At 30.7% G+C, this 23,037-nt stretch overlaps 1 protein-coding gene across 3 annotated transcripts in view; it reads left to right on the top strand.

Moving 5' to 3' along the window:
• The window catches only part of LOC142333416 (uncharacterized), a 319,340-nt gene that overhangs the window by 136,519 nt on the left and 159,784 nt on the right, over positions 1 to 23,037 (top strand). For all 3 annotated transcript variants that reach the window (XM_075380474.1, XM_075380475.1, XM_075380476.1), the window contains exon 2: positions 12,898 to 13,822. In XM_075380474.1, the coding sequence (XP_075236589.1) occupies positions 12,900 to 13,822 (923 nt within the window). In that variant the 5' untranslated portion in view covers positions 12,898 to 12,899. The remainder of the gene's footprint in view (positions 1 to 12,897; positions 13,823 to 23,037) is intronic.

Below are 23,037 nucleotides of genomic sequence, written 5' to 3'. Positions count from 1 at the left end.
TTTGTTGTCTTTAAAAAAACAAAAAAAAAAAAACAAACAGAAACCAAGGAAAAACACGTTTGTTTATTTATTTATAACATTTTTTTACCGCATTTCTTTACAATTTGTTTAATTCGGTCGTTAAGCAAAACTGATCTATGGAGGATAATTATGCCGTAGAACTAATTTATTAAAAATGGAACATTGTGTAGAATCTTAAACCCTGTGAAAAAAAAAGCGAAACGTTATCATATCGTATCAGAATAAAAGACAAATATATATTAATAAAATAAAAAATGTATTTACACACGTCATTTTTATAATTTTAACTGAAGTTTTTTCGGATAATGCCTGAATAATCCTGATCCCGTGTAATAGTACGTTTGAATTATTTTTAATAACATCAATTTTGGAAAATTTAAAAATAACATAATTTTTTTCCATTAATTACTTTGAAAATATTTTAACGATAAAAAAAATTCTTCTACTAATTAATATTTATGCAACGCGGTAGTAGTTTAAGTAACATTTTTCTTTATTATAACTAACCAAACTCGTTACAGTATTATTATTATTTTTATTCGGTTAAACTGTTAATGTATAGACTCCGTTAAAATAATTAGTAATAAATTTCAAGGCCATTAGTTTATAGTTGAAAATATAATGTAGAATAAAACTCTTTTAAAATAATATTTAATGGATTACACAATAATAATAATATATATGACGACTCCATTTTGTTTTATATACGTTACACGTACACCAGTTTAAAAAAAAAATATTATTTTAATATTTAATATAGGTTAGAATTAATCCGCGTTAAAATAATTCGTTTATAATTTAATCTAATAATATTTAATAGAATCAAAGTCATTTAAAATATACAAACCGGTTCTAAAAATTAATTTATAAATTTCTACAAAAAGTACGTAAATTATTATTTGTTTTTTTCTTTTAAGTTAAAGTACACTGAATTTTTTTTTCGAAAAGGATTTTATATTTTCTATCTACAAACGGATAAAATACGAATGTTTTTGAAATTTTATCGGTAAACGATAAAATTCGTACATGTAAATTTTATTCGCACAAATAATTTCAGATTTTCTTAATTATATACTTAAACGATATATATTCTCGAGTTCGACAAGTAAAATACATTAAAAAAAGCTTAGAAATTCAATTACTTATCCTTGAGAAGGTACAGGTCTTTTGTGAATTCCAAATTAGTTCTTTTCATCAAATCTTTTTAAGTCGCAAAAGATTTTTACAAAATAAAATAAATATTTCTTTAAACGTTTCCATCTATATTTTATATAATGTATATATATAAAAATATGTTTTATATGTAAAAATATATGAATGTTTGTCTGTCTGTATGTCTCTTATGCCTTCCTAAACCGTACATCCGATAGCGATGAAACTTTGGGGAATAGTTGGATGCATGCCAGGGAAGGTCTCTGAATTAGTTTGAACCCACTAGATGGCGCTGGGTTCGAGATATTTCGAAACTGTATTTATAGTCCGATTTGCCTCATATTCAGAATATGTGTTATTTACATAGAAAGAAATTTTTTTTTAGTCTTCAGTCATTTGACTGGTTTGATGCACCTCTCCAAGATTCCCTATCTAGTGCTAGTCGTTTCATTTCAGTATACCCTCTACATCCTACATCCCTAACGATTTGTTTTACGTATTCCAAACGTGGCCTGCCTACACAATTTTTCCCTTCTACCTGTCCTTCCAATATTAAAGCGACTATTCCAGGATGCCTTAGTATGTGGCCTATAAGTCTGTCTCTTGTTATAACTATATTTTTCCAAATGCTTCTTTCTTCATCTATTTGCCTCAATACCTCTTCATTTGTCACTTTATCCACCCGTCTGATTTTTAACATTCTCCTATAGCACCGCATTTCAAAAGCTAAAGAAAGAAATAAAGCTAGAAAGAAATAAACTCTGCAAAAGTTGGACACGGTCGATAGCGCTGGGGTTGAAATATTTGGAAAAATTCCATTTACGGTCCGATTTGGCTCATATTCAGAATATATATTAGAACAAAAATATTTTTGAAAAAAATGGCCGCTAGATGTCGCTGGGGTTGAGATATTTAGAAAAATTGTATGCGTGTCCGCTACCGACTAAAAAATTACTGGACTGATTTATGGGCGGGAAATAGGGGAAAATTGAAGAAGAGAAAAGGAGACAAGGTAAAGAGGGAAAACAGGATATAGTGAAAGGTTAAATTTTGTAATGTTCTATAGCGTTCATTTTTTTAATGTTTTAACAAACTTTCAATCGTGTTCATTTAATGTACATATATACTCAAATCTAGCAATAGCGAAGCATTGACGGGTTTTCTAGTATCAAATATAATTTGGTATAATGTTTCCTATGAACAATAATCAAATTTCAATAAAGGAACAGTAAATGACAACCTTAATTATTATGCGAATAGATGAGACAAAATCTGTAAACTGATATTCTACAATAATAAATAAGTTTCCATTATTTTTAGGGTATAACCTGACCGATCTGCCCTTTAAATCTTCTTTCTTTTTTCCTGTTTAGCCTCCGAGAATTACCGTTCAGGTATACTTCAGGGGATAAATCTAAATGAAGTGTAGTCTTGTACACTCTCAGTTCGACTATTCCTGAGATGTGTGGTTAATTGAAACCCGACCGCCAAACAACACCGGTATCCACCATCTAATATTCAAATCCGTAAAAAAAGACCCGGACCGATATCATCTTCAACGTCTTCTCGGCCATCTTGGAAACTCTTAAACCACTCAAAAACCCGCGCATGAGATAAAACTTCATTGCCATATACTTTTTTTAATAAAATATAAGTTAAAGTAGCGGTTTTTCCAAGTTTCATATGAAATTTCACGACATTTTACAGTGAGTTTTCCCAGGACTTCTTGAAAAAAATGGTGTGAAAATTTTACTTTTTCTTATCCGTGCAACAAAAATCCTAAAAATTCTTGAAGTTATCTACGTAACGAATGTTATATGTACCAACAGAATAAAACACTATACTTATTAACTGACGCACAGATACTTTTTCTTTAAAAAAAAATTTAATTTTTCAAAAGTAATTTGAATAATTTTGTTAATAAATAATTTAAATGATTTTTACAATTAAAAAAAAAAAAAAAAAATTGTAAAAATGTCCGGGGTCATTTTATTTTAATTAAAGATTTTTTTTTTTTTAATAAAAGGTTATCTAACAAAATTTTTTAACTCTAGTAAATGGCAAAGTTATTCAAGAGAAGAAAAACAATGTAGCGATGACGCTGAACAATAAAATATTGTCTTTTACTTTAAAATGTGTAAGAAAAACTTTTTATTGAAATTATAATAATTAAAATTATTCTCAACGGTAGGCTGGTTAGTTATACATTCGAATATTAAATTTATATAAATAAAATAATAAATAACAAATAATAATAATAATAAATAACAATAATAAAATAACTCTAAGAAATATATTTTTCTCACTTTTTTCAAATTTCATTTATAAGAATCGAATTTTTTTAAAAATTGTTTGTTGTTTACAATTTTTACTTCCCTGTCTAGAGAGCTCTAGAAGGGAAAGTATTGTAATCGATTCAATTTGGGCATATCCGGTTTTCACCGGATCTTGACGTTTTGTACCTAAGGAACCCAAAAAACCGGATAGAAATTTTCCGGATGTTAATGTTCGTAAATACGTGTGTTCTATGTCGACCTCTAAATCATCTTATATCTCTAGAACTACTGATCCGATTTCGGCCAAACATGGTCAGAATATTTCTACATATGGAACATTGTTCCATTAAATTTTCAACTTAAAAATCAAGGGGATGTGACTGTAGAGGGAAGTCACCCTTAGTATTTCGAGATTTCCCCTAATTAAGGTTAATTTTTAATGATTAAAAAATATTAATATTTTCAAAAAAAAATCTGTTTCCAAAATCGCACCCTCACCCCAAGAAATACTGTTGTAGTCGTCCGCTTTGTTGTGACGTCACAGGTGAGCGGTAGAATTAAATAAATGAATAATATTTAAAGTGTAAAAAAGTAACTCGGTCTGGTTGAGTTTCGAACTCGATCGCCCGGTCGACTCGGTACCTGGTGCGTTAAGACTCGCGACTATCCCAGTTACCGAACGTATAAGCGAAATTTATCCTATGTAACTTAAGAAATTACATTAGTTTAGTTAGTGTCGACCGTCGCCGCTACTAACGCTACATCCGCGCGAATTAAATACGGTATACGCGCGCGTTTTAGTTAGAATGATCGATTAAAATAAACGAAAAAATATTATATTTAAATAAAATGTTAAATATTTTTAATTAAGTTTTGTATGCATGTATGTGTAAACAGTACTTGAGAAACCAACCGTAGTTGAGGACTTTTTTCCTATAACTGTGTTGTCAGCTTTTTTTTAAGTATAATTGTTTCAGTTATATAAAAAATCAATAATTCTTTTTTATTGAACAAGATAAAATTTTAGTTTTTCGGATGATTATAAAATCACGAATAAGAACGGTAGCTTTATTCGGCCACTAATGCTTTTTTGTTTATGTTGACCTCTTTTGATCCATCAAATATTAATAAATGGTAATTACATTTGTTTTAATTTTTTTTATTTGCTTTTAATTCCTTCTTATCTTTTTCTAAGAACTCTCCACGTTAAGTAGAAATCACAAAAATAAGAACAATTTCCAGTAAAAGGGAATAGATATCCAGTACGAAATTTTAAAGGAAAAAAATATATTTTTATATAAATATAAGAAAAGTCAAAAATATTTTTTATCTTTTTTTTGAGGGTTTTGAGGTCGCAGTGGACCACTTTAGTCAACTCTGATTCGTCTTTTCTTTTTCTTTTTCTTCGTGATTGTTTCCAATACTTCTTCATTCTGTCAGATCTTGCTTTTTTGAATTCTTCTGAACAAACCCTCGTTGTTTTTTTTTTAATATTAAATCTTGAGTTTGCTTCTATTAATATTTTTACATTGTCAGTTTCGTTTCGTAAATCTTCTATTGTAATTTCAAGTTCTCATATATCTTGTTTAATTTCGGTTATCCAGATCGGTGTTTCGGACATTTTCCAGTATTTCTCGACCAGTTTCCTGACGATCCTGTTCTTATTAAGCGTCCAAAGAAGGAAATTCTTTTCTTTCTTTCTAGAGGTTGTTCTACGTTTTTATGGATCTCTTGCTCTGGTATGAGTCTCCATTCTCCCCCATCAGTAAGTCGTCTTTTATTTATGCATGTTCTTAGAATTCTTCTTTCTATTTTTGCCATCTCTGCTGAGTAGGAAATGTTGGATCTTAGTTTGAAGATCTTTTGTCTTTTACTATTTTAAAATATTCCTTACAAGAACAAAAATTCTAATTCGATTTTATAAACACTTTCTTTAAGAGAATCAATGACAATGATTCTTGAAGAATTTCTGATTCTTAAATTCTTGATGAATTTCTGATTCAGTTACAATGGATGTAATAATAATCATCTAAAGGTCTTATCTTTCTTTTTACGATATCGGTACTTAAACTTATTCCGATAACGAGCAATAACTGTTCTCCTGATGTCCCAGATATAAAATGTTTTACTACACTTCTTATTCAAAACAAAACCATTAATCTGTTGTACTCTGCAGCCATCCTGGGTAAAAAGCTACTTTAAACAACGAAGAATTTTGGTCGGGATTTATTCCCGAGATCGGGAAAGAGCCTTAGAGCATTCTTTTGTGGTGAGATTTTTGTCTCATCCTCAAATCCTTTTTTTCGCTATTTGTAATTTATTTTTGCTGCATTTTGCCTATATAATTATAATCTTGAATGCTAAGGAATCTTTAGTACGTTGGCGATTTAATGATACATCCAAGAACTATTTGCTAATCGGTGAACGCACCTGTACCTTAGATGATACTCGGGTAAAGTCGGGCTTCCTAATAAATACATATTTGAAAAAATTCCCGCTTTAAAGATTATATTGTTCCTACACTTTTGGTTCATCTTATTTTTTATTTATCAGATCGCATACTCTTTATCCAATTTTTACAGTTCTTAAAGTGACTTCTGTGCTTCAAACAACTTCACGGCTCTGCATTTTTCAGTTACTTCTGAGGATTGCAACGTGTGAAAGGTCCAACATCCTTTCATATGAAAACACAACAATAGCGTTCCAAGATTTAAAAATTACGACAAAGATTTGTTGTGAGATTAACTTTTAAAGGTCCCACATAGTAACCAGTGTCTATATATATATATACACACACACACAAAATTCGCATTTTTCTAATTTTTCTTTGTTTAATTCAACGTATCTTATGCCATTTTCTTCGAAATTAAATTCTCTACAAGTTTTTTTTAAATGTTTTATGTGTTTATTAACCGTTTAGTAAAGCTATTATACGTAAAATATACAAAAATGGGAGTTTTTTAGCTTAATTTATTGGTTTTCACTCCAGATTTCTCAAAAGCTATCGCAGAAACGGGTCTACGACGCATTTTATTCGAATTTTTCAGGTCAAAAGCCATAAGAAATCACTAATTCTTCTCCTTAATTAACGTCCTAAAAATTTCAGTACGACCCTCATTTTACCGAGAGGTAGCTAAACTCCGAGTGAAATCTTTAGCTAGCGTTAAGTCGCAAACAAAGCATTTTAGGATATATGTTTATATGAACTTTTTTCATTACGTATTTTTACGAGTACAATAGGTTATGAAAGTTCCAGGGAAAATTCGTGATACACTCTCTCAAATTAAATGTATATACTAGCCGGTCTGTCTAGCCAGAACCTGAACTCTCGGGGCTCAGGTCAGCCCGGACGAATCCCGGAGTCAACTCAGGGGCTCCTCGGTGCCTACCCTATGGCCGCAAAACTTGTTTCGGTCGCCAGTCCCATCTACCCAGAGGACTCCATCCCCTGAACCCCCGCTCTGTACGTTATCCTCATGTTTGTAAGAATAATACTTATAAATAATAATTATAAAGTTTTAGAATAATATAGCTGTGGTATGTAAAGTGCCCACATCTTTGATGACAAAATTCATAACATATTTCTTTGCCGTCGTAGGATAAATATATTAATGAAGTAAAATGATTACTTTTTTTTCTTTAATAAATATCTTTAATTTACAACTTCACTCTTTGTGGGGGTGAAGAAATAATTAATATTTTAACCTTCAACGTAGCTATGACCTTGGTCGATGGCTTAAAAGCTTCCCTGGTGTATCACGAATGTATCCTTCAAATTTGAAAGTAATCGATCAGTCGGTTCTCGCGTCACGTGATAAGAAAGAGACAAACTTTATATATATATATATATATAACAATATTTTCGAATAACCGTGATCTGTTAGTTCAAGAGCGTACCTGAAGCATGCAAAGGATAGCTTTCAACCTACTAAGAAATACCTAGTTTGAATTTTGAAAATCGGTCGATTGTTTGCAGAGATATTATAAGAGTACCCCAATTGCATCTCTCAAAACAGCGTTTCCGGGATACCCCGTTTGTTACCGTCCCGATGGTTACGAATTCTGACGATCGGTCTAGTCTCCCACGAGATGCTCGCTTACTTCACTACTTTAGCGTTACACGCAGTCCATACCGGAATCCCATTATCGTTAAAAATTAATTTTTATTAAATCTATTTAATATTATTTTATTTAACGTAAATTTAATTATATTATTTTAGTAATATTATTCATTCGATCGAGTCGAATCATTCAGTTCAAATCCAGCTCACGCAGTGACAGAGACACACAGTTCATTAATTCAATTCGTAATGTTTGTGCATCAACCGGAAAATCTGTACTACTATATATATAATATATTTTCGAAATTTTATGACATGAAATTTATCTAAAAAAAACCTTCTTAAATATGTCAAGAAATATGGGTAAAAATTTGGTTGCGATGGATGGAATAGATTTTTTGTTTATCCCAAACAAACAAAAACCCTCTTTCTATTTATATAATAATAATAATAATAATAATAATAATATATATATATATACAACTAAGAAATATCCGAAACAAATCAAAATATTAAACATAGTATTAACGGCATATCACAATATAAATTTAATCGAAGAACATATGTGTAATAAATCTAGTCGACCAGAATACGTTTCAAAACAAGAAACGAACTAGTTGAAATGAAATACAAACAATTCGTTTAAATAAGAGATCCAGAAATTATTAATTATAAAAATATACACGCCTAAAAAAGTCAATAAATGATCTTATAAAATAAGAGTATTGAAATAAAGAAAAAATGTGACCCAGTTGATCCTGCAAGAAAGAATTTGATTTTCCTGTTAATTATGATGTAAGATAAAACGTCACTCGCTCCCCGCTATAATAATCGCCTTAAAATATTTTTCAAAAATTAATCCTTAATATAACAAACGTAGGCGTAATTTTCTTTTCATTGTACGTCATTCATCTAATATTATTGATTTAACCAATAGTTTCATTTTGTTGATTTATCTATTTTTTTTTAATTTTGAAATTTTAAATTAAGATGGACAAGGTTCTTTTTTAAATACAATTATTTACTATTTTTTTTATTAAGTGTAAAAAAGAAAAATCAATTAAAAGAAATTATCTTGAATTGTAAAAAAAATAAATAAATAAATAACAACAATAATACGTCACAGATAAAAAAAAATCTGTATGTAATATTAACTTACACTGATAGTAGTTATCAAAAAAAGAAAAAAAATTCTTACTGACCTACTCTAACAGGTGTCGTTAATACTATTGATAAGGTACGGCTATATAAAAACCATGATATAGATATAAAAATTATCTATTCCAGATTAATGTTGAATAAAAAAAAGAGAGGGTGGGAGAAATTTTAACAGTAAAGAAAAAATCGAAATCCGGTCGAAGATAATACGCATAAAAAACACATCTTAAATGTAACGCAATAATTTAGATAAGATTTTACACATCGATGAAATCTTTTAATATATATTTATTATACTGAAAAAAGCTACTGCACTGAAGATAATAACAGATGAAATTGTCGTATCGATAATAAATAATTATCGACTGAAGCATAATGAAATTAAATATTTTTTTTATTTTGTCGTATTAACAGGTGTTTTTATTAACTTCTTTTTGGATCGATCGGTTTACTTAAGAACCGCATAACCGATTTCAATTGTTTTAAGAGTAAATTTATCCGTACAAATTTATAATTAGTTGAGCAGAACGATGAAAGTGTGTCATATTTTACGATCATCGACTATATCAGGTTCTTAAGAATTTGCGAAACTGTTTTTGTAAATAAAATTTAAATTTATACTTGTAAATTATAATTTTGTTTTTCATTTATAAAAAAAAAACAAAAAAAAAACGGTGAATTCTTTTCAAGATACTAATGACTTCACGGAATATTACGTTATCTTATGATTATTTTTGTAGATAGAAAAATGATGCAATTTTTAACACGCGAGTACAATCTATATATATAGTCCAACCTGTAAATCGGTTAAATTTTCCGTTTATTTTTATTGTATGTACGCAATTCGTATAAAATTGAAGTAAAACCCATAACAAGATAGTCGAGTTGAGATCCGCACGGTTGTAAAATATATTAATTAAAGATCCGTTCGGCATATCCGGTGATTCAAAAAGGACCACAAATTTAAAAGCGTATAAAGATTTATCAAGATAACTTAAAGATTCGGTTGAAGTCAAATTTCATAAAATAAAAAGTCATCTAATTTTCACTTTAGTTCGATATGACTTCTGTTTTTAATACGACATGTACCCGATCCGGAGTCGATTTCATTCTAGACTGTAGCCAGATATTTGACGTTACCTCTGCAACTGAGGCGTTAATTCGAAATCTCAGCTCAACAAGTTCGGCCGAAAATGGCGATACATAAACCCACGCGACCGTAAGCCCGCCCGTAAACCCGATTTACGCGCGGGCAAAAGGGAAAAAGGGGAAAAGGTAAAAAGGAAACTGGGAGAGGGGGAAGGAGAAGGGTGAAAGGGAGAATTTGGAAAGGGAAAATGGGAAGGAAAATAAGTGAAAGGTAAAATTTGTGAAGTTCAGTTTTTAATTTTTTATCAAATTTTCAATTGTGTTCATTTAAACCTTCTCTCTCCCACTCTCTCTCTCTCTCTCGCTCTCTCTCTCTCTCTATATATATATATATATATATATATATATATATATATATATATATATAAAGCAATAACGAAGCATTGCCGGGTCTGCTAGTATTATATAAAATAAGTAAGTGGAACCCACATATTGTTCGAAATATAAAAGTAGAATGTGCAAGATTATTCAAATATTTTTCATTAAAATTTTTCCGTGCGTATAAATTTAAAAAAAAAAAAATAATATCAAAAAAAGAATGAATCTTTTTATGTTTGTTTAATATTTGCAAGTTTAATTAAAACTTGAATATTTGTATTGTAGGCAAACTTACATTGAAATAAGATAATACTCCGACTTAGTATTTTCCGACCTGTACGCGGCTTTTAAATTGATTTTAATCAGTTACTTAATTTTACGATACTTAGTTTTGTTTGGGGGTATATAATTAATATATACCCCAAAAAAAAACAAAAATAGTTTAGTTTTTAAACTATATATTAATAGGTATTAATATATATACCTATTGATTCTCTCTGGTCAGTGTAGGTTTCTTTTAGGTTCCTGTTGTTTTAAGATATATCATGAAGTTCTCCTGGGACTTTCATAACCTGTTCTACTAAAAAATAATATAAAAAGTTCATACAACATATATCCTTTCAGTACGAGTTCATTTCACCCGCCGGATTGGTCTAGTGATGAACGCCTCTTCTCAAATCAGCTGATTTCGAAGTCGATAATTCCAGCGTTGAACTCCTAGTAAAGGCAGTTACTTTTATACGGATTTGAATACTAGATCGTGGATACCGGTGTTCTTTGGTGGTTAGGTTTCAATTAACCAACACTTTTCAGGTACGGTCGAACTGAGAACGTACAAGACTACACTTCATTCACACTCATACATATCATCCTCTGAAGTAATACCTAAACGGTATTCCCGGAGGCTAAACATGAAAAAGAAAGAAGAGACTGTGGCCTATTACGGAACACATCAAGTTATTCCTGATAATAAGTTCGGCTTGTAAGACGGTCGCTCCATTATTGAGCTGACGCATAGATGTTTTAAGGTTATCGGCAAATACCTTGAAGAGAAGAAATACTGATCTGCCAGATTCTTGGATGTTTAGCAGGTCTTTGAGAAGTTCGTACCTCGACCGTTTTACTTGGTTTAGCGTAGCGAGATTGCAGCTTTCACTATCTATTTTTATTCTGGTTAGCCTCCGACAATTACCGTTCAGATAATACTTCAGAGGATGAATGAAGATGATATGTGTGAATGTAAATGAAGTGTAGTCTTGTACATTCTCAGTTTGACCATTTGTGAGATGTGTGGTTAATTGAAACCCAACCACCAAAGAACACCGGTATCCACGGTCTAGGATTCAAATCCGTATAAAAATGATGACTTTACTAGAACTTGAACGCTGGAACTCTCGACTTCCAAATCATCTGATTTGGGAAGTCGCGTCACTACCTAACAAGCGCTTGTTGTACACGACTATATTGAAACCGATTTGGATCTACGGTTACCGGCTTCGAGGTACTTCAAACAGCAACAACATTGAGATAATACAGCGATTTCAAAACAAGTTATCGAGGAGCATAACAGAAGCGCTTTGGTTCGTAAGAAACTGTGAGATACACAAATATCTGGGTTTATCGTACATCGGAGAAGAAATACAGCGATTCGGTACAAAATATAAACTGCGGCTAAACAAATAAGTAGTAATCTTCTAGGCAATTGTGAAGACATTAGAAGGCTAATACGATTCCAGGTGTTGGTTCTCGGTGACTTAATATGATTTCAGTGCTGCATCGATTGAGCGTTACTTATCATATTATTATTTAGCTTCGTTCAATTCTAATTATTATTCTTTAGTTATTAATTTTAAATTTATTTTTTCTCTGTGTTTTATCGTTTCTCTTGTTTATTAATCCTTTGATCGTTTGAATTTTGTGTTCTCTGATTTAACTTTATCCGCGTACTTAACATTAAAAAACGTTCGGCGTTGGAATATTAGGATGTAATTTTTCAGGAGTTTCGATGGAAGCTTCTACGCATACGTCATTGATCATATTTATTTAAGATTTCTTTAATATTGTAACCGAATGTAAATTCTATTTAAAACAACTTTAATTAAGTTTTATGTTAAAGAGTGAAATAAAAGTTATTTAACTGTTATAAAAAAAAACAATAATAAATTGAGTTTATGAAATTAATAAAGCTCGCATGAACATCTTAATTAAATAAATAAAAATCCCAATCTACAATTATACTAATAATATTTTCAAAAAGTAATAATAATAATAATAATAATAATAAAGTACCTAATAATAATAATAATAGTGGAGAACCAAACACGGTGTAGCGATGAAAGAAATAAAGAAAGAAAATATTATAAATAAAAAAATTAAAACAAGTAGTGGGGATAGAATAGGCTGTTGTAGATGGTCGATTCAACTATACCAACAAAAAAAAAAAAAGAGAGAAAAGAGTTAAACCACAACTACACACTAATAGGAACATAATGTATTATAAAGTTAGTACTGTATTGTAGTGATTAGCGTTAGTTGTTCAGGTTAGGTCAACTCGCTCGTTAAGTTACTTAACCGACTAGCTAGCGTAGTAGTTGTATATAGAAAAAAAAAAAATAATATTATCGGTAAATCACTTTTTAAAAATATTTTTATACGTAATGCAGGGAAGATTTAATATATTATAGTTTATAAAAATTTATATCGTAATAATATTTATTGTAATTATTACTACAACGGCGTGTTTGTTTGTATTATTGTAACAGGAATGACGATGCTGTCCGAGTACGAGGAAACAACGACAGGGAGTGCTGCCGGTACTGTCGCTAGCGGCGGAGGACATATTAGCAGTAACTCTCCTTTAGAAAGCGGTAATATAGTCTCCAGCGGTAGTGGCAGAGGAGGTCCTACAGAGAGCAGCACTAGTAGCGGGGGCGAAGAAGACAGGACTGCGGCCGCCACTATAGACCAAATTAACAATAATAGTATAACGAAAGTGGAAGAATCGCCGCCGCGATCGCAAACTACGATAATCAACAATCACAGCGATAACGATAATAACAATAATCGACCCGAAGATGTTTGCGATCTACGGATAAATCAGGACGACGAACACGAAGACGGCGATGCGATGACCAGATCGTTTCAAAATCATTTCCATCATCATCAGGTAGTTACGACCGCAGACGAAGCGATGAGATTGCACGCGTATTATCCGCATTTAAAAAATTATCAAGAAGAAATATATTCGAGTTTACCGATACCTTACGGTGCGGCGCAAGAAGGTAGTATTATCGAATTGAAACACGAAGAAAACGATACGTCGTTGGAAGTCGTCGAAGATTGTACCACGAATCACGCCAGGTACGAAGACGTATTAGTCGAAGACAATTTTAGGAGATCGAATCACCACCACAATCATCACCACCATCATAATCATCCTCAACAACAATCGATAATATCGTCCAGAAGATCGTCAGATACCGAACAACACCGCGACGATTCGTCGCCGAGAAGCGCCACGGAACAGTACATCCACCTGACGACGATACAATCGCCCTCCGGTACGCCGCCTTCGTCATCGTCGGAAAATTTACATAATCTTCAACCGCATCAAAGTTTTCATCATACGTCGGCCGGCGAACAGAATTTGATTCAACATGCTAATACTTATCATCAGCAACAAACAAGGTGAGTTCATTTTATAATTCATTAGCGTTTATTTCATATATTACATTATTTGTGTTATATGTTGCGACTTATTTCTTGACCGACTATTCATTTTTTAAATGAAACTGACCCGTAAATCTTTGGCTATGTCACATATTCAGGCGTTTTAATATTTTATCTGCCGGCTCGGTCTACGTCAAAAATTAATTATCTGTAGTTTTCTCAATTAAATAATAGTTTTATACGTAAAAAATAATTTACGTTTGTAAAATATTTAACGGTTTTACACAGATAAATACGACGTTTCACCTATTACGATATCGCATAAACAGTCGTCTGTAATAATTGCCGTCAACATAATCCTACAAATTTATATTTATTGAAATAATTAATTTCAAATTTTATTATAAAACGGTATGATTTTGGTGAAATTATTTACGATAAAAATAATTATAAGCGAGTTTTTGATAAAACCTTTCGTGAAAATTCAAAATTACTAAAATTTAAAAAAAAAAAAAATATTGTTTAAGTACACTTTTTTTACTATTAAAAATGATTTATCGCATAATTTTTTAAACTGTTATTTTATAACAATTTTACACGTGTAATATTATTACAAAAAATTATAATTTAACATTTTTTTTTTTAAACTGTTTTATATTAAATTACTTTTATTCTATTTTGCTTTGTGTTTAAAAAAAAAATAATGTAATGTAATCAAACTAAGAAATTTGTTAAAAAATATTCGTCAGTGTGTATTTATTCTAAATATTAAGTTTTCGTATTATTATTATTATTATTACTACTGTTTTCATCAACATCAGAAAAATGTTTCCCGTATTTTGTAAAATCCGAGCCGCAAATAGTTTAATATTAGATCTAACAAATGTTATCCTGATCAAATTTTCACGTAAAATATTCTATTAACAATAAGCTCATGTTATTTAAAGTACTTACTTTCAAAAATTAAACGACGTTAAAATTTTATCGCAAAATGTTTTTAGGTAATCCAAGATAATATTATTAAAAAAAAAGTATTTTATTATTTCTATAATTCATCGTTTTATATATTATTACATTTTTATTATTATCGAATAAAATTAATTCAAAGTTTACGTTATAAAACTGAAGATACCGAAATTTACGAAAGCAAAAATTTTTAAAATACGTAAAATAAGTAAATTAATTATTCTTTTATGGTAAAATATTACAATTAAAAAAATTGTTTAAATTATTATCACTTATTATTATCACGATGGTAAGATTAACATAAAAATACATATTAAATTTAAAAAAAACTATTTATTCATTTTTTAATTATATTGAGACAACGAAAGATTATAAGAAATTATTAGCCTTGGATGATCTCAGTTTCTCGATTCCTGAAGCTATTCCAGTTTATCGAAATCAATAAAAATTATAATGACATCATTTAATCCGGTTATATCTTTGCCGATCAGTTTGAATCTTAAGAATTTATTTTACGATTACGGGAACAAATTTGAGATACGAATCTTTTGTGCTAATTTCCTTTAATTTTTTTTTATTATCTACCAGATTTTATTTTATTATTGAAATATATTTTTTTTAAAGATTTAACTATCTTAAATATTATTTTTTAAATTTCTGACGAATACAATTTTTAACGACAAACTTGGATTAACGATTTTCCATTCGTCTGCCGATTTTCAAGCTACAGCCGTTTCAGCCTTATGAATGGTCATTTAGACTCGTTTTGATAAGCCGACTAATAAAATGCGTATAATGCGAAAAATAAACAACCATTATTATGTGAATGAACTGATAATAAAGATTTGATTCGTCGAATTTGCAAACGTTTGTAAATTTATTTACTTCTTTTTAGTTTGAACGCGGTCATCACTTCGCTTAACGTGTGAAGTTACAAGAAAGCAAACAGTATTCTCGTAAAGTTAGTTAATTTAAAAACGGATTTGAATACTAGATCGTGGATCCCAGTGTTCTTTGGTGGTTGGGTTTCAATTAACCACACATCTTAGTAATGGTCGAACTGAGATTGTACAAGACCACTTCATTTACACTCATACATATCATCCTCTGAAGTATTATCTGAACGGTAATTACCGAAGACTAAACAGGAAAAAAGAAATAAAGAAACAATATTCTCGAACCCGCCGGGTAGGTCTAGTGGTGAACGCGTCTTCCCAAATCAGCTGATTTGAAAGTCGAGAGTTCCAGCGTTCAAGTCCTAGTAAAGTAAATTATTTTTACACGGATTTGAATACTAGATGGTGGATATCGGTGTTCTTTGGCGATTGGGTTTTTAATTAATCATACATTTCAGGAATGATCGAACTGAGACTGTACAAAATTGCACTTCATTTACACTCATACATATCATCCTCATTCATCCTCTGAAGTAATACCGGAACGGTAATTTCTGGAGGCAAAACAAGAAAAAGAAAAGAAAACGGTATTCTCGAATAGACCAAAACGATTATGTCAGTCGTATAAGTAATTTACTGTCATTTTACGCTCGGTATTGTTTGAATAAAAGATTCAACTGAAACTTAATAAATGATTTTATCATTTTTTAAAAAAAATTGATATCAGCTATTAAGTTTTACTAGTATTTATTTTTTTTTTTTGAGAAATTAACTTGATTGAAATAATAAGAGGCAAAAATTAGATTAAACATGAATTAAAACAAATATATATATATATATACGTCATTTTAAAAATAATATAATAAAAAAAAATAATAAACTGAAATAAATAACGTTTTTTTCTAGGCATAATTTATAATTTAATATCTGTTATTTCTCTCTCTTCACTTTTTTATTTATAAAGTTAGAATTTTCAATTTATCTTCATGCACCTCCACTCCAGTTTTTTTTTCTTGTATTGTTTACGCGTTATTTAAAAAAAAATTACTACAGGGCAATGTCCTAAAGAAATTTTGAATGCAAAAAAAATCTGATCAGAATAATTAGAACCCGAAATCTTTTGGACGCTAATACCCTGATACGATATAAAAACGTAGTCGATGGATAAAAGCCGTTACTTGATGAAAATCCATCGTAACAAAGAAACATTAATATATTTGTTTTGATATAAAAATATTTCTATTACGTTTTTTGCTTATTATGTCGACAAAAAATTTTCTTTACACAACTCTTATTATATAAATAATCTGGAAAGCTTATTTAACGAACGTTTCTATAATCTACTAAAATATAGTGGAACCCGCAAATAACGAGATTGCAAGTACTTGTTTGTAATCAGCAAAATTCTGGGATTGGTTTGGCTTTCTATCTGATTAATGATAAATTAACTTGCATTTAGCAAGGTATCATACTCATAAACTTTGTTATTACTAGCATTTTCATTTTTTAAAATACTGTAAGTCAAAAAAAGTTAAATAACAACCAAATAATCTCAACGCAAGGGAAATTCATTTCTTCATTTACGAAATATATTTTTATAATTTATACGAAAAAATTGTGACATTTTATCTTAGGCTTGTTCAGGTCAGGTCTGAAGGGTGAACGAAAGATTTGTAGCAGGACGTTGTATAGTACGTACAATTCAATTTTGTTCTGCTAGCGATAATTACCCTCCCCCCTAGTAGGGACAGTTTTTCAGTTTTTAATTTATTTTTTAAGAAGTATCTGTAGTAGTCGGATTAAGAATTAGTTTTCCATTTATATTAAATATTATTTTCAAATAAAATCTGAAAAAAATTTATTTATAACGGGCAACGTCATAATTTCAGCTGTTTGAAGAAAACTATTCGGCCGCTTGTTACTTTAGGTAGTGAATATTGATAAAGGTGACTGTTAACTCCCTATCGCCAAACAGAAGAAAGAAAACAAATTATATCTAATAAACAGATTTGCACACTGTTACTGGTTTTGTTATCCAACTCGATTAGAAAATACAACACACATTATGATGAGATAGAATAATTACTTAAAAAAAAAAAAAAATATATATATATATAAATATCCCTTCGCGGCTTCCCCTGCACCGTGATTACTTGCGTTTCTCATCGCGGTAAATTATTTTTAATTTTATATTTTTTAGTCAAGTAAAAACTGTACACCGTCATATTCCTTAAAACATCAAAATTAAAAAAAAAACCGTAAACGGTTTTTAGATATTAATCTTAAGACTCAAAACTGCTGAATATCTCCTTTAATATAGTCAGAAATGGGAAAAATTTGCATTCATTGTTCAAAATCGTTTTATCTTTCATCATCCCTTTTAAGTTCGAATATCGTTTTTTTTTGTCTTCAGTCATTTGACTGGTTTGATGCAGCTCTCCAAGATTCCCTATCTAGTGCTAGTCGTTTCATTTCAGTATACCTTCTACATCCTACATCCCTAACAATTTGTTTTACATATTCCAAACGTGGCTGCCTACACAATTTTTTCCTTCTACCTGTCCTTCCAATATTAAAGCGACTATTCCAGGATGCCTTAGTATGTGGCCTATAAGTCTGTCTCTTCTTTTAACTATATTTTTCCAAACGCTTCTTTCTTCATCTATTTGCCGCAATACCTCTTCGTTTGTCACTTTATCCACCCGTCTGATTTTTAACATTCTCCTATAGCACCGCATTTCAAAAGCTTCTAATCTTTTCTCCTCAGATACTCCGATCGTCCAAGTTTCACTTCCATATAAAGCGACACTCCAAACATATACTTTCAAAAATCTTTTCCTGACATTTAAATTAATTTTTGATGTAAACAAATTATATTTCTTACTGAAGGCTCGTTTAGCTTGTGCTATTCGGCATTTTGTATCGCTCCTGTTTCGTCCATCTTTAGTAATTCTACTTCCCAAATAACAAAATTCTTCTACCTCCATAATCTTTTCTCCTTCTATTTTCACATTCAGCGGTCCATCTTTGTTATTTCTACTACATTTCATTACTTTTGTTTTGTTCTTGTTTATTTTCACGCGATAGTTCTTGCGTAGGACTTCATCTATGCCGTTCATTGTTTCTTCTAAATCCTTTTTACTCTCGGCTAGAATTACTATATCATCAGCAAATCGTAGCATCTTGTATCTTTCCACCTTGTACTGTTACTCCGAATCTAAATTGTTCTTTAACATCATTAACCGCTAGTTCCATGTAAAGATTAAAAAGTAACGGAGATAGGGAACATCCTTGTCGGACTCCCTTTCTTATTAGGGCTTCTTTCTTATGTTCTTCAATTGTTACTGTTGCTGTTTGGTTCGTGTACATGTTAGCAATCGTTCTTCTATCTCTGCATTTGAACCCTAATTTCTTTAAAATGCTGAACATTTTATTCCAGTCTACGTTATCGAATGCCTTTTCCAGGTCTATAAACGCCAAGTATGTCGGTTTGTTTTTCTTTAATCTTCCTTCTACTATTAATCTGAGGCCTAAAATTGCTTCCCTTGTCTCTATACTTTTCCTGAAACCAAATTGGTCGTCTCCTAACACTTCTTCCACTCTCCTCTCAATTCTTCTGTATATCGGAAAATCTAGAAATTTTAGATACATCACAAGAAGATTACACAGACCAAAAATCAAGTTGATGTCTTCATTTGTTACCGAAAAAATTAAAAAAATATTAAATTTTATTGTTATTCCAGTTTAACCCTTTAAACTCGAAATTTCAAAATCCTCTATTATGGTGCACTTACACAGTAAAAAGAAAGTATTTAAAACTTTTCATCAATTGATCTTCAGTAGTTTTTTGCCGGGCATTTTGATAACGAATCAGTAACGACATATTGTTTTATTTATATAGACTAGCTCTCCGTTGCAGCTTCGCCCGCGCTATAAGATTACTTGCGTTTCCCGTCGCGATCAATTTTTTTATTTTACTTTTTTTTTGCGACATAACCGGAGAGAGATGTTGCCAATCGCACATAAAGTAACGGTGGTTGTGGAAGTTTTGGTTGCAAATACCCGTTTGAATTTTGAAAATCGGACGATTGTTTGCAGAGATACTACAAGAGCACATCATTGCACGCTCAGAACAACGCCCCATTCGATTGATAGCGATGATCGGTCTAGCCCTCACGTGGTGTTCGCATACCTCACCATTTTAACCTCACACAGATTCCTACGGGAAACTCTATATTATTGTAAACAGACATTTTTTTAATTTATTTATTATTATTTTATTTTATTTAACGTAAATTTAATTCTATTATTTTTGTAATATTATTTACTCGATTGATTCGAATCATTCTGTTAAAACCACTTCGCCCAGTGATAGAGAATCAAAGTTTACAGTTCATTAATTCAATTCACTAAAGTTTGTACTTCGACCGGCAAATCTCCGCTATTAAATATATATTACATATTCCTCTCCCTTTTTATACAATAGTATAGATAGATATATACATACGCACGCAGGCACAAGGTAATCTTTATATATTAAGCAAATCTCCATAAACAGGTATATTTTTTGGATTAGACTTATACAAACAACTCAATTACTTCGTGTATATTAAAGCTTCAAAAGGAAGCATTTTGTATTTTACAGTGTAGTTTTTTCGTAATATTTTGAACAGTGACGTTTAATAAGGGAACGCTGTATATGCTTCACGAGTAAGATAAAATTATAAAAATAAAATTATATTTTATTTTTTTGTCGCATTTCTTAAAATCGGATATACCGATGTTAAGAAATCAGATATTTATAACAAGTTTTTTTTTTTATTGTAATATGGATTTTTCATAGGTAGAGGAGTGACGTAATTTATTATTGCGACCGCTATATCTACGTAATGTCTATACGATTAAAATTACATCTGTAAAACTTTTAAGATACGTTATATTATCACGTTATCTTTGCATAAAAATAGAAAACTAAAAAGAGAAACAAAAATAACGACTTAACCTTCAAAGGCTTTATTTAGTATTATTTGTTTCTATTATTATCTCCTATGAAATTTTTTACAGTATTTCCTATTTTTTAAATTGAAATATTTATCGATTTCCTTCCTCATTTAACGAAAAATAAATTTTAACCATTTACTCGCTTAGCACCGAATTTCCACCCCCCCACCTCATAAATGAAATAAATAAATGGGAAAAATTAAATCAGTTCTACTTTTGATAAAACTTGTTTTATTTTTTTGCTCGATCAAAACTTCAAGCGAATACGTTTCATTTCGATAAACGATTTAAATTAAATAAAACACAGTTTATAAAAACCCATAGGGTCGAAATACTGGTAAACTTGTCATTGTAAATCAGCTGATTTACAACGACAAGTAAATCAGCTGTGGAAGTAGAGCATCCTAACGTTCAAATTCTAGTAAAGGCGGTTACTTTTACACGGATTTAAATACTAGATCGTGGATACCGGTGTTCTTCGATGGTAAGGTTTATATTAACAACACGTCTCAGGAACGGTCGGCCTGAGTGCAGGCCGACCGTTTTAACCACATTCACCACTGTGAATGTGGTTAAAACACACTTGTTTTAACCCACATTCACAGATATTGATTAATCGCTAATGACTTTAATTGTTGATGCGGAATAAATAAAAATACATTAAAAGAATTTGTAATAAATATCTTGATAATTAAAAAAAAAAAAAAAACAATAAAGGTTTCTTCTCCCATTTTACGGGAGAAGTCCAGTCGGTGAGGTCCGGTCAAATGAACACTTAACGTTTGACTGGTTTGGTTTTGGGGAGGGGTGGCAGAGACCGGGCCACCCTGGAAGTTAAGAGGTCAAGGGGAAAATTGGCCACTCACAAGCGGGGAGTCAATGTGGCGAAAGCCGTTTTTTCGGACCGTGTGAGAATTCCTAGATGCGGTTGCTTTGCTTAACCGGCATCCGTAGTTTGCATAAGGGAAAGAAGATTCTTACCGCATTGCCGCGGGAAGCTAAACCTGAGTATGGATGACCATCAGCCAATTATTTCGGCTGCAAGCTCTATAAAATGGTGGACAGGTAATTTCAGCGACCTAGGCGTAACCGAAATAAATTTTATTATGGATGTCATATATATCTTTTGTAGTTGACGGGGTGCGACCCATTTTAGCAAATATATGACAAGTTGGCGGTTGGGACACGTGTGTGGCACCACGTTTTGTCCGCTCACGCTGTTAGGTTAGGTCTAGGAGCTATGTTGGGACACTGGTTGCTAAACTGTTCGAGGCTCATTAGTCGTTTGTGGCACAGACATTCAGTCTTGTGCTTTAGGGCGACCGAATGGGGTGATGGCGGGAGAAATGCCAAGTAAACCGATTTATTCCATTTTATAAAGGATTATTTTTTTATTCTGATTTATTAGTTGTAGAAGAATTTTAGCACAATATTTTACGGAAATAACTTGAATTAAATAAACTAGAGAAACACGGGGTTAGTTCAGTTTTTGTGTACACGTGTATAAAAATATTTACCTGTTTTTTAACGACCATAACAGAATAATTAGTTTGTTTTATAATTTAAAAAAAAATAAATATATATATATATTTTTTTTTAATGTGTCTCGACGGATGCGTAATTCAGTTAACCAAAATTATTCATTCTTTTATCCGGAATAAAAAGAATTCGTAAGTAAAGATTTCGTTACGAAAAAATAGTATCTCTGCAAAATAGTATGGTTTTCCCGAAGACGTTTCAGGTGTTGCACCTGAAACCTCTTAGGGAATATCATCCGAGTAATTAATGTGTGTGGGATAAGGTAAAATATTTAATATTTATTTTAAAAAGGTATTTTAGAGAAATATTTTTCAAATAGAAATAAAATTATTATTGAGTTTAACTAAAAAAATGAAATTATTTTTAATTACTTCGATAATAAATAAATGGCTGCTGTTTAATCGGTAAATAATAACGCTAGCTAGCATTATATGTATAAAATACTAAAACAAAAATCTTAATTTAAAAAAAATACCTTAAGCCAATAACGATCGCCAATAAACAGGGAAACTTAATTACTTTACAGACCGAAACGTCGTTAACCACCATCATGTTTTCAGTTACAATAAAATTTTATAAAAAAAAAATATATATATATATTTGATAAAATAATTAAAATTTGGACTTTTTTTTATTAATTACCTTTTATTTTGATTGGTCACCACTTTCACATAAACTTATCGGTCAAAATACGTACACAAGTAATTTTTCACAGAAAATATCGTTTTCCAAGAATTACCGCGTAGTAGCCGAGCATTTATTCTTACCATGTTTTTTAACGTAAAGAACTCAATTTTACTTTCCCGTCTAGATAAATCTATAGTTCTAGAA

Source organism: Lycorma delicatula, chromosome 12 (genome assembly GCF_047948215.1).
Source record: "Lycorma delicatula isolate Av1 chromosome 12, ASM4794821v1, whole genome shotgun sequence".
NCBI lineage: Eukaryota > Metazoa > Arthropoda > Insecta > Hemiptera > Fulgoridae > Lycorma > Lycorma delicatula.
Note: the sequence above shows the minus strand (reverse complement) of the source record. Positions and strands in the feature narration are given on the sequence as shown.